Raw genomic sequence first — 12,107 nt, 5'->3', positions numbered from 1 at the left:
TACAAATAATGTATTTTTAATGGGAATATGCATGTGAGCACTAAAGAGTTTGTCATGTTAATTGATGAAACTCCGGGTGGTAATCTCTCTTACACCTCACTTTCTTTGAATCCCACTGACAATAAAATGTTATTCTTGTTTTTCTGTATCCAGGAATATTACTAGAAAGATATGCTCAAAGAGAGGTTGTCTCTGTACCTAATGTAACTTGCTACTGGAACATATACACAAACAATATTGGTTGGGAAAATGTTTGGTATCTCCCAGGAACGCCTTTTGTTATACCAAAGTTAAATACTAACTTTCAAAATATGGAAACTTTGCTCATACAAACTGCATCTTTTGAAATTGCACATTAAATGTCATATTAATAATTTATTTAGGGAATGGTAACGCAGCTATAGATTCTGGAATAATTGTGTTATTTTTGTACTTCCCACAGATATTGAACTTCAATTCCATGATTTTTGGATACACAATCTACTGCAATACTAAAACCAATGCTTACTTTCTGATCAATCTGTCTATTTTGCACAGTAACTACTTTACACATAAGTCTAAATTTTCAAAATAAAGCATATTTTGTTGTCATTGCCATCTGTTATTGGGAACAAATGGAAAATGGTTTCATTAAAATGTTACCAATATATACTACTGTATCAAATTACTTGTGTGTACACTTTATGGTATGGTTAAGAAAGAAAAACTAGAAAATCTGCTGATTAATATTATTCTCATAATGGCAAAATATTCAATACACAAAGCAAATGAAAACCCCACAAATTTTTTGTGTTTTCCAGAGGGAATTCCCTGACAAGTCCCTGAAATTTAAGACATTTTTCCTGGTATATTGGATAAATCTGAGAAAGCAATGATAATAGTACTGAATTATATTGATCAAAATCAACACAGGATATTCTTATTCATTGTTTAATGGAACCAGACACTGGATGCACAGGTGCTCCCATCCCTCTCGTTGACACATCAGAGAAAAGAGGGCAACAGACCAACTTTTAGTATAGACAACTGAGCTATTGGCAACATTGCAAGAAGTGCACAGGGTGGATGAATCATTCCTTTTAATGTTGTAAAAGCTTCTGATAGCTGGTCAGCACTTTCAAGTATTCAGTCTGGAAGGTTGTTGTGCTGACAAGATATTTTCAATAAAATATTAAACATATTATGGAATCTGCATTATAAGGGTCTGGGTGTCTCTTTAGGTGGGGCTAAGTAAGGGGCTAAAACAATATTAACGGATTATGTGCACAAAATGTGGTAAGAACACTGGGACACGAGCGAACTAGGAGGACCTCTTTACAATATACTGTACAAAACCAGTTTAGCATGAATAGAACATGGAGCGGGAAGTAAATCGAAGAGTCCCCCATCACGGGTTATTGAACAGGACAGTCAATCAGGCAAACACGTTACTGAGCTATGCTCACACTGTAACAAACGTTACATGAAGCAGTTAGACATGTACTATTTATTATGTCTGCAGAAGACATAATAAACAAAGAAGGGAACACCAGAGGTAAATTTAAATAAGTTTGCTGGGAAAGAAGGCACCGCAGAAGGTTATTAGTCTACGAATTATGTATTTGAAAGAGAAAGGGGATGGAACAGAGACTCTGGTGCTTTCCAGTAGGTGGCGGTAATGCGCTTATAAGCTGGTTTTCCCGCCCGCCATCAAAACCGACAGAAAAAGAGGAAGAAGAAGTCGACGCCTGGATAAGCGCGCGACTGTCAAAATATCAACAGTAGCTTCTCCAGTGAGACCCTGTCAACTTCTTATGCCTGATTTTTCCTTTCCTCTGTAGCAGGATAATTGTTGTAGGTTACACTTTTGCGATGGCCTCAAATGTGTTATTCAGTGCCTCGAAGTTTTTTAATATTCTTCGGTGAGTAGTTGATAGATCAACGTAGCATTGTATAAGGTTAGCTGAGGCTACCTGCAAGTTTAACCTTTTTAATGGTCCCGTTAGTTATTATTCGCCACTAAGCGCTTCTTTTCTCTTTGGTGCCACAGATCTCTTCAACACGAGGGAAACAACGAGCCATATATATTTGAGGTAACCTTGCTTTAGCAACAGTTAAATCTGAAACAATTTAATGTAATAATCTGTGTTAAGCAACATATGTAGATTGGTTAGAGCTGGATTGATTAGTGGATCAATCCATTAGCTTAGCTAACGATCGCAACTTTTTTTAAGCAAAAATGCACATAAACGGCAAACATTTCTTAGTCTTATGGCCCCTTGGACATTTATTAATGTCAAAAACGTTAGGGATTTTTCAAACTGCTTCAACATTTAATTGGAAATGAAGGTAATCATTAGTTGCCTTAATGTTCATACAGTATCTGTTGGGTTTCAGGAGGTCATCCAAATATTAAATGTGAATGGAGACAGAATTGCTGCAGTGAATATGTGCTGTGGCAACCCACCAATCTTCATCTGTGAAAAAGCTGTGAGTAATGATAATGCTGTAACTCATTCAACATAGTTGTGTCAGTTTCTTGAAGCTGAAGGTATCTACTGAGGTAATATGTTAAAGTGAATGCATAAACACACCACCACCATAGTAAAAGCAAAAGATATTGTTCAAGATAATATTTATTTTCCATAAACCATATTACATCCCCTCACTAATACTTACCATTATTCCTTGATTTAATTTTATTATTTCAGGTTTCAAAAATAAGTGAACCAGACAATAAACAAATGACAGAGATGCCAAACTGTGCTGATATTGATTTTGATGCTGATTCTGAGGATGCTGAGGATGATGTCAGCATGCTAAAGACAGAATTAGAACCACAACCACTTACAGTCATGGAAGCAAGGTGACAAATGCTTAACATTTTAGCCAAATGAGGCAAGTTGGATAGGAAAAACCTGTGTCTAATACACTAGCTAATAATGAAAATCTAGTATTTTCCTTCTCATTCGATAGGCAGTTGCTGTCTTGGTACACATTATCTCAGAATCCTAATTTGTCAGCTGTGGACAATAAGCATCCCCTAAATCCTCTGTGGGTCCGATGTGATATGTCTGATCCTGCTGGGACAACCTGGTTTGGGGCTGAAACAGTCTGTGTGGGCAATAAAGTTTCAGGCATCAAATTATACTCTGTGACTTGCAAAGGTAAAGCTGGCGTGCTTTGTACTGTACCTTTCCAAATAATGCGTACTTGAAACATTGTCAGTGGAGTGAATGCTTATTTCTAATTAACTCTGAGTTTATGTTATTTTATTTAGGCTCAACTGTGGACAAAACATCTCTAATAACTTTAGATGAGTTTAAACAAGAGCACAAGAAAAGGCATCACCCATCGTCGGTAAGTGAGTGTACTTGTAAGTTTTAAGTCACTATAAATGATACTTCAATCGCTCACATATGTCTGGTTTCAGATGGCAGTTAAAGGCAATGCCAGGTTTAACTTGTTCGGCTCTACTGTTGTTGAAAACACCATGATTGAGTCACAGAGTAGTGTGACAGTGGATTTCAAATGGAGTCATGTGGAGAGTATCCTTGAGACGCCACCCCTGTCTTCTACAGCTACACTAGTAAGGAGCAGCCACATACAATTAAAATACTCTTTCTTTGTTAAAACATTTCTTTTATTACACAAAATGAGATAGTAGTCTTTCATAAATAACCATAGGGCAGTTTTTTAGTAGTAGTAGTAGTAGTAGTAGTAGTAGTAGTAGTAGTAGTATTTTTTTAATCAGACTGTTACTTTGCACACCTGCAGAATATTAAAGTTGCCAGTGGAGACATGAGAAGCCCGGTGTTTGAGATGTACAGGGAGCTAGAGTTTCTCCAGGTTTGTGTCCCACGGTAGTTTGAGATGAATGACCATAAGTGATTAGCACACATATGAAAAATTAAATATATCTAATTCTTTTCGTTTCAGACTCTTGCTGATGGCTTGAGAACTGGTGAGACTGAATGGATGGAACCTTTGGAAAGCATGTCAGCTGTAAGTTTGACCAAGGCCTACCTAGAAGGTATTTGTTCTACTTAATAAATGCACATTTAATATTAGTATTACTAGTAGCTTAGTAACAAGCACATTTTACTTTTTCATTCTTCCTTTAGAGTTTCAGAGCACTGCAAAGACTTTACAGACTGAAAAAGCAGCTGAGGTATGATAGTCTTTAAAAGTTTCACAAATTATGTAATTTTAGAATTTGGTAGCTTTCTAGCATTACTGTCTTTTCTTAAAGTCCACAAAGCTGAAGTGTGAGACGGACACCCCCATTTTTAATTCACTCTTGGGACGAGGTGACTTGGATTTTGTGGAACAGCTGTGGGTGCGCATGAGAAAAAGTAGGTAATTTTCTTTGTCAGATTTTAATTTGATGTAAAATAATAAGGCAGCAGCAATTGTCTTTTGCATTTTTTCCTCACAGGTGTGACTTCATATCAAGACATTGGAGACTGTCTGAAACTGGTCCTCGATGCTCTGAGATACGGAGACATTAAACCTTGGGTATGGAAAGATGCAGTTTACAAAAACTGTATTACTCACACAAATGTAGGTTGTCGGGTGTTATATTTGTTTTGTTTGTTTTCCTATTTCTCCCAAAGATTCACAGAGACAGTAACAGCTCCCTCAGCAAGCTCATCCTGCAGTCCTACCACCAACAGATCGATCATGTGTCTCTCACAGGTGTCACCCCTGTCCACATGCTGCTAGAAATGGGTCTGGATAAGATGAGAAAGGATTACATTAACTACCTAATTGGTAAGTGTTTAAATCTGCTGCTCTGAATTGCTCTGAATCCCTACAAAGTATTTTACTCGCCTTGGACTATTTTGAATTCGTAATTGAATTTTCTTTTCTTTTTTTGTCTTAGGTGAACAGTTGACAACTTTAAATCACTTGGTAAGCCTAAGGCTATATTACTAACTATTTACAAATTAATGTTAACAAAGTATTTTGAGTTTGAGTATTTTACTCCACAGTGTTACTACCTGAGCACAGAAGTTGATCTACAGGAGCAGGTGATCCGGCTCAGAAAACTGCACCATCTGCTGGAAATAATTGTGACCTGCAGTACATTTCTTGGTTTGCCCTATGACCGACTGTTCCTTCTCACACAGTAAAAAAAACTTGGCTTTCACCTGTGACACAATTTGCTGCGGTGCTTGAGCATTATGCCATTAAAGTAGAAGGTTTAAAGGACATCTATTCTTTTCCATAGATCATGTTTGCAGCACTACAAAACATATCCACATAATGAGCAGCATGAATTTAAACTCCAAATCAAGCCAGCCCTGATCAGCCATTTCTACCAGAAGTAAGTCACTATTCCATCACTCAACATTACAAAAGTAATTGAGAATTTGGTGTTATCCTTCATGTTTCAGCACAAAGCAGTTATTGTTTTACCAAAAAAAGTGCCAAAAAATCAAACAGAAGATGGGATATCAGTGATTGGATTTAACCTCCAGACCCAAATGTATTTTTATTAAGAGAAATTACAACTACAGTTCGAAAAATAGACAGGAGTGAGGAAGCTTGTCTGACATTAATTTATGTACCTGAGTGCATCTACTTATGCACTGTGATTCAGACCCACTGTATCTTCACATTTTTTAAGAGCACCCTTTTTTGTTCAGATCACTTAACAAGAATGTTTGAGCAAACAGCATGTTTTAACTTGGAGTATTATCACACCAATGATGTGTTATGTGTGTGCTTGTGTGTTCCACAGAGAGCACCCAGTTGCGTGGGGGGTTGAGGTGTCTAGTGGCCAAGGTCTTCGTGAGGTCAGGACATCTTTACAGCTCACTGACAGACCATTAGTTGATCATGTCATCTTTGAAACAGGTGATCTTCATGGACTTACTTTAACCAAATACCATACTATGATATGCAAGTATTAACTACCCTGGTAAATTACAGATATGTTCTTTTGCCTTATTTACAAAGATTACCCAAATGAAACATTGAATGGGGACAGCGAAGGTCCTGCTTTCTTCTCCACCATGGTGTTCTGCAGTCTCATCAACTTTACTTGAATTTAGACATAGCACAACTGAACCACAGAGGAGGTGTTTATCTTCATATTGGATGTCCTCATTAACAATTAAGGTGTTTTGTGGAAATGAAAACTACTACCTAGATGGACTTGCAGCGTTCGCATTGCCAAATCGGCATGGATTACTGTATTTTTGTTAAATGTTTTTCTGAAAAACTTTCAGTCTTTTTCATATATTTAATCTTAAAAAAAAACATTTTCATTACTCATGCTTAATTTAATTTAGCTCCAAGTGTAAGCCAAATGAAAACACAGTAGACCAAAAGCACTCTTTGCAAATTGTTGTGTTACACAGCAGGATTTTAATAAGGAAAAAGACTTGGATCAGGGCTATCCACACTGTTCGAATCTGGTACTCGATACTGTGCTAAATTTATATTTAAAGGCTAAACCAATGTTTATTCAGCAAACACTGTATACATGCACATCAAATTCAAGTCAGTGATGTTGAAATTCAGTTTTGGTATTTTACAGGTATTTACATTCACACATAATCCATTAAAGAAATCAAACCACTAACAATGTGTGTGTATCAGATTTGTTGGTGTTTCTAGTTTTACACGTGGACATCTTCTAGTTCCGCCTCCGCAGCAGGAACATAAGGAAGATGGCACTGAGCAAAATAGACAGGGTGCACACCGTGGGAACAACAATCTCAGTTACCATCTCCATGTAATTGGTCAAAGGGTCTGTAAAGCACACACACACACACACATTAACTCACTAGCATTATTTTAAGGTTCAGTCACTGCTAATGAAGCAACAATGATGCTCAAGCACAGCACTCAAAGGGTTACTATTTGTCTCGTAAGTCAAGTCACCCCGCATCTGTTTAATAGTGAGCATGAGGGATTTCTTACCATGTATAAGTCTTAGAATATTGGCAGCAGTACTCCGCTGTTCCTCTGACAGAAAAAGAGAAATGACTCAGAGTTGATTAACAACATTTTAACCCTTTGAGAACTGCATGCAGGTACTTGGGAGTGTTTCACAAAGCAGCATTGCACTTTATAAATATATTCTGGTGTAAGGAGATTTTTCACTGCTAATTTATTTCTATCAACAATCATGGTTGAATCAAATTCCTAAACCTTGTATAAACATTTTTCTAATTGAAATCAGATATCACACTTTCACTTCTAAATGTACAATTTTACTTTGTGAAATACCCCATTGGCAGAAGTCTGTAGATAGGCCTTATGCACAAAGACATTTTATCAAAGCTGCTGGAGAAGCATTAAGACTTTTCTTTGATGCAAATTAGATTTAGGCACAAAAAGGTATATACACACTATGTATAGGAGCACTGGCTTGTTTCAAGAAATGTTAAACTGCCGCAGCAACACTTTGTTAGTCATTTAAAACCACACAGTCATAACACCACCCCCCTCCCAAATAAGAAACGACTATATATGTATATACATATGGATATTATAGAAGATATATACCATAAAGTTCTAAACTTCATCATGCACTGGCCAAACCTTTGGCATTTCTGCATGTTCCTTGGATTTTCTTCTAGCTGGAGGGGCAAACAAAGAAGATATCTCAGATAATCTGTAGGGTATTTTTTAAATCATGTTTTATATCTTCAGCATTCTTAATTTGTTCATATGTTTTCTGATGTGTTTAAAATCCACAACACATATTCAAATTAAAATATAGATTTTCTGCATTAAATAATGTTGGCAAGTTTTTAGAATCTTTGTTTACCCCAGCTAGTTGTTCCCTTATGGTTCCTAACAAACATGGTGAGGTTTGTATTGATGAACTAACCTGCAGCGAGTAGCTGGTTGCTAGAAGAACAAGTCTCAACAGCCTTCCTCTTCCAGTTCTCAACCTGTTAGGATCGTAGTGCATTGTGACTGATCTATTTTTGCAGAACAGCAGTACATCAACTCATTAATCAATTTTCATTTTATAAGCATAATTATATGTTTGTTTGTGAAGGAGGAGGGTTAGATGTGGGTACTGTGTATTGCAATGTCCACCTTGTTTTTCTCACCTCTCTCTGATTTGGAAAACCATTGGAGCTGATGATGCGTTTGTAAAACTGAACAGAAGCTTTAGGATAACGAGGCTTGTTTTTGTTTTTGAAGTCCACATAGTACAACCCAAACCTCTCAGAGTAGCCTTCATCCCATTCAAACTTGTCCAGCAGGGACCACGCAGTGTATCCCTTCAAATTGACTCCATCTTTGGTAGCTGCATCACAGAGAACATTGGAATTTTAATTAATGTTTTTCTAATCACCTAAAATAAGGAATTCACTTTTATATTTTACAACATGTCTGAGCACATTCACCTTTTAGCATCTCATTGATGTAGTCTTTATAATACTGTATCCTCCAGTCATCACACAGCTCTGTGCATAACATCTTCTCAGAGACTCCATTCTCAGTCACATACATCATTGGGTTTCCATAGTGAGTCTAAATTATGAACACATGAGAATGATATACAGTAAGTTATCTTTAGGTGATTGAACAAGAGTTGCAGTCTGTCTAGAATTTTTCAGGTACAATCCTGCAGTGCATTATTTGCAGCACTATAAAGCTGGAGTCACCTTCACAAAATTGAGCAGACGTCTAAAACCCCAGGGCACAGAGTAGAGCCACTCTGAACCAGGGTCAGGCCACCGCGGGTCAACCAGCTCAGCCAGGTCACAGTCAGTGAAGTAGCTGCTACTACTGCGACTTGATGGGTTGTTCTTTTGCGTAATGTAGCGTGTGGTAAAATGCGCAATACCAAGGAAGTCGCAGGTCCCCTTGATGTAGCTCTTCTCCTGGGGGGAAAATGTGGGCAGGCGGGAGGTGCCGAGACCCTGCTGGACACTTTTCCTTCCTGGATACACAGTTGCATGTAATGGTTAGTCAATTTAGTCAGGTTAGTTACTTCAAGAGTAACTTTTTACAGTTCAATTTACCAATAAAGTCTTTCATCACTTGAGGATAGTCTCCATGAAAAATAGGTGTGGCAAACCAGCCCAGGTAGAACTGAACATATCTCTCAGCTGCTTCAATGTCTTTCTGATTGCTGATATCCACTGGCTCTCCCCAATCCCCAGACAGAGAGATGCCAACCAGACCTGCAGATGTGAACAGCTGCTCTTAGCACTCAAACAGGGTACTCTACTGAGATCATAATTTTCAGTTAGATTGTGCTTGGCTTTCAAAGCATTGATTTTGTTTACCTTTTTGTTTTGACCTCCATTGTGTATTGTAAGTGTGCCAGACTTTAGCATGTGCCTATGAAAAATATGTTAACAAGTAATTGAACTGCAATGTAAAGTTTTTTATTAAGTTTTTTGTTGTTTTACTTTTACATTTTCATACCTTGATTATGTGATGGGCAGCTCTGTATGCCCCTCTTCCTTTCAGCCTCACTCCAGGTGCATGCTCACCTGTTTCATAGCCTTTGACTGCTATAGACTGTTGTTGAGTAGAGAATGTATTACAGCAATACCTTCAATAAGCTGTAAATGTTAAGCAAAATTCTATATCCTCAAAGATAGGTGTTTATTGTGAACCTACCCACGGGTTATTGAAAGTGATCCAATGCTTGACTCGGTTACCAAATCTTTCAAAGCACAGGTTGGCAAAATCATTGAAATAGTTGACCATGCTTATATTCTGCCATCCACCATATTTTTCTTGTAAGACCTAAAAGAGTTAAGTAGCTCAGTTGAGAGTATATAATGCATAATACTGCAGGAGATCAGCATTTTAGCATACCAACCTGTGGAAGATCCCAGTGATACAGAGTGACAATAGGAGTGACCTTGTTCTCCAGCAGATGATCGATCAGTTCATTATAGTATTGTATTCCTTTTTCATTTATATGGTCAGCTGCAAGTGGTGGACAGAACTTCAGCATTTAATGAATAGAATTAGCTATATATGGGACATGCATTTGAATCAACAGTGGTTACTCACACTTTATGCCAGTGGGGATTACTCTTGGCCATGATATGGAGAAGATATAGTGGTTAAGCTTCAACTCCTTCATCAAAGAAACATCGTCCTATGCAAGACACAAACAGTGAAGGGAAATATTACTTTTTATTTCTCTCTTCTCTCCAAATGTTTCATACTTCTCTTAAATACCCCACCTTGAGTTTATAGTAGCCCTCACAAGAGGAATCTCCAGTGTCATTTTTTAGGATTTTGCCTTTCTTATGACTGAACACATCCCAGATGCTCAGTCCTTTCCCATCTTTGTCCCAGGCTCCTTCTGTTTGATAGGCTGAACTGCCGGCACCCCACGAAAATCCTAAGAAATACAACAGCAATGGGCATTAAGCTCTGACTTGGTTGAACAACTCTTCAGAAGAATAATATGAGTAATTGAATTATACTGCATTGCAATGCTGTGAAGATAAAAAAAAGTTATAAATACCAGCTGGAAAAGTGCCATAATAGAAGGAGCCGAGCTCGTTCTTTGTCCAGTCGAAGTCCTCAGCCGCAGACAGACACAGCACCAACATAAACACATGGCACACGCTGAACACACAGCAGGGCAGCATGGTACTCCAGAGCTTGCAGCACTGTCACTGTCTGGTTCTGCCCCAGTCCCTCACTGATGTCTGCACACAGACAAAAACTATCAGAATTAAAACCTTAGCACAAAAACAAAACAAATAAACAAAAAAAAAAAATCACTTGGTGTGAAGCAAACATGTCTTTACACACATGCAAAAGTGTACTTTTCGAAAATTGTCTAAATTTGTATCATAATAAATCTTAAAGAATCATGTTTAACTGTCATAAAACAAATCTAGTGTATCAAAGCATCCAATGTGGTAGACTATGGCTGGGGGGGGGGGGGGGTCCCACATCCCTATAACAGTGGCAAATTCCTCCATTCAGACTCAATGGAGTGTAATCTCATCTTGCTGAGGCTGACAGATCCTATACAAAGTATTGTTTTCACTTCTGTAAGCAAAGTTGACTTTAGAGAGGTTTAAAAAGGCACATAACCATTTTTTCTCACTGTCTGACATTAAATCAGACTAAACTTTTAGTTTAGTTAGAATTATGAAACTTTTTTCTATTTACTAAATGCCAGAATAATATGAGAGAGAATTTTATGTTTCTTTCTTCAAATTCAGAAGTTTACATACACTAAGATCACTCTGGCTTAAACAATTTGGAAAAGCCCAGATGATGATGTCATGGCTTTGGAAGCTTTTGATACGTTAATTGACAACATTTGAATAAATTGGAGACGCAGCTGAGGATGGACTTTCAGGGCACACCTCAAACACATTAATTCCTTTTGTGACATCTTGGGAAAATCAAAAGAAATCAGCTAAGATATCAGGAAGAGAATTGTGGAGCTCCACAAGTCTGGTTCATCCTTGGGTACAATTTCCAGATGCCTGAAGATGTCAAGTTCATCTGTTCAAACTAATATATGCAAGTATAAACACCATGGGAATGTCCAGCCATCATACTGCTCAGGTAGGAGAGGGGTTCTGTGTCCCAGAGATGAACGTTCTTTGGTGCATAATGTGCGGATAAACCCCCAGAACAAAAGCAAAGCAACTTGTGAAGATGCTGGGTGAAACGAGTCCTGTACCGACATGGGCTGAAAGACCACTCAGCGAGGAAGAAGCCATTTCTCCAAAAGCAAAATAAAAAAAACAAATAACAGTTTAAATACACACGGGGACAAAGATCTTAATTTATGAAGACATGTCCTGTGGTCTGATGAAACTAAAATTGAACAGTTTGGGCATAATGACCATTGTTACATTTGGAGGAAAAAGAGAAGCTTGCAAGCCTGAGAACACCATCTCAACTGTGAAGTATGGGGGTGGCAGCATCATGCTGTGGGGGTGTTTTGCTGCAGGAGGGACTGGTGTACTTCACTAAATAGATGGCATCACAAGGAAAGAACATTTTGTAGAATTATTTAAGCAACATCTTAAGATATCAGCCAGGAAGTTAAGGTTTGGGTGCAATTGGGTTTTCCAAATGGGCAATAACCCTACACATACTGCGAAATTAGTTACAAAGTTGCTTAAGGACGACCAAAGTCATACAGTTCAAAG

General features: G+C 37.9%; 2 protein-coding genes across 5 annotated transcripts; one reads left to right on the top strand and one right to left on the bottom strand.

Annotated features, from left to right (window-relative positions):
• The first annotated feature begins 1,707 nt into the window (after nt 1–1,707).
• Nucleotides 1,708–6,553, top strand: zwilch (zwilch kinetochore protein). 2 transcript variants are annotated; one of them, XM_067500612.1, is made up of 18 exons: nt 1,708–1,901; nt 2,030–2,072; nt 2,377–2,469; nt 2,691–2,845; nt 2,956–3,146; nt 3,260–3,339; nt 3,413–3,568; nt 3,757–3,828; nt 3,919–4,012; nt 4,104–4,150; nt 4,232–4,334; nt 4,418–4,497; nt 4,596–4,752; nt 4,865–4,893; nt 4,974–5,110; nt 5,213–5,308; nt 5,726–5,841; nt 5,944–6,553. In XM_067500612.1, the coding sequence occupies exons 1-18, from the start codon at nt 1,852–1,854 to the stop codon at nt 6,030–6,032; spliced, it is 1,788 nt and encodes a 595-aa protein (XP_067356713.1). In that variant the 5' UTR covers nt 1,708–1,851; the 3' UTR covers nt 6,033–6,553. The 2 variants fall into 2 exon arrangements, with proteins under 2 accessions (XP_067356713.1, XP_067356714.1); XM_067500613.1 differs by lacking the exon at nt 3,757–3,828.
• An 8-nt stretch (nt 6,554–6,561) lies between these two features.
• On the bottom strand, nt 6,562–9,681 carry lctlb (lactase-like b). 3 transcript variants are annotated; one of them, XM_067500615.1, is made up of 7 exons: nt 9,586–9,681; nt 9,388–9,483; nt 9,246–9,300; nt 8,979–9,140; nt 8,619–8,896; nt 8,358–8,484; nt 6,562–6,741 (listed from the first exon to the last, which is right to left on the bottom strand). In XM_067500615.1, exons 1-7 carry the CDS (start codon nt 9,673–9,675, stop codon nt 6,626–6,628), a joined length of 924 nt encoding a protein of 307 aa, XP_067356716.1. In that variant the 5' UTR covers nt 9,676–9,681; the 3' UTR covers nt 6,562–6,625. The 3 variants fall into 3 exon arrangements, 2 of the variants coding, with proteins under 2 accessions (XP_067356716.1, XP_067356717.1); XM_067500616.1 differs by lacking the exon at nt 9,388–9,483; XR_010914128.1 differs by lacking the exons at nt 8,358–8,484; nt 8,619–8,896; nt 8,979–9,140; ... (1 more) ...; nt 9,388–9,483; nt 9,586–9,681 and adding an exon at nt 6,913–7,125.
• Nucleotides 9,682–12,107: the final 2,426 nt, after the last annotated feature.

This window comes from Channa argus, chromosome 4 (assembly GCF_033026475.1).
Source record: "Channa argus isolate prfri chromosome 4, Channa argus male v1.0, whole genome shotgun sequence".
NCBI lineage: Eukaryota > Metazoa > Chordata > Actinopteri > Anabantiformes > Channidae > Channa > Channa argus.
The sequence above is the reverse complement of the archived record's forward strand: the minus strand, read 5'-3'. Positions and strand labels throughout refer to the sequence as shown.

What these genes read in the sequence shown, in the direction of transcription:
- lctlb (XM_067500615.1), bottom strand. Translation starts at nt 9,675, where the DNA reads ATGGTCAACTATTTCAATGATTTTGCCAACCTGTGCTTTGAAAGATTT. An exon ending in TCACTTTCAATAACCCGTGG is followed by an intron (nt 9,484 to 9,585) that starts GTAGGTTCACAA and finishes ACTCAACAACAG; the next exon opens with TCTATAGCAGTCAAAGGCTA. An exon ending in ATGGAGGTCAAAACAAAAAG is followed by an intron (nt 9,141 to 9,245) that starts GTAAACAAAATC and finishes TCACATCTGCAG; the next exon opens with GTCTGGTTGGCATCTCTCTG.
- zwilch (XM_067500612.1), top strand. Translation starts at nt 1,852, where the DNA reads ATGGCCTCAAATGTGTTATTCAGTGCCTCGAAGTTTTTTAATATTCTT. An exon ending in ACGAGCCATATATATTTGAG is followed by an intron (nt 2,073 to 2,376) that starts GTAACCTTGCTT and finishes GTTGGGTTTCAG; the next exon opens with GAGGTCATCCAAATATTAAA. An exon ending in TGTCTTCTACAGCTACACTA is followed by an intron (nt 3,569 to 3,756) that starts GTAAGGAGCAGC and finishes GCACACCTGCAG; the next exon opens with AATATTAAAGTTGCCAGTGG.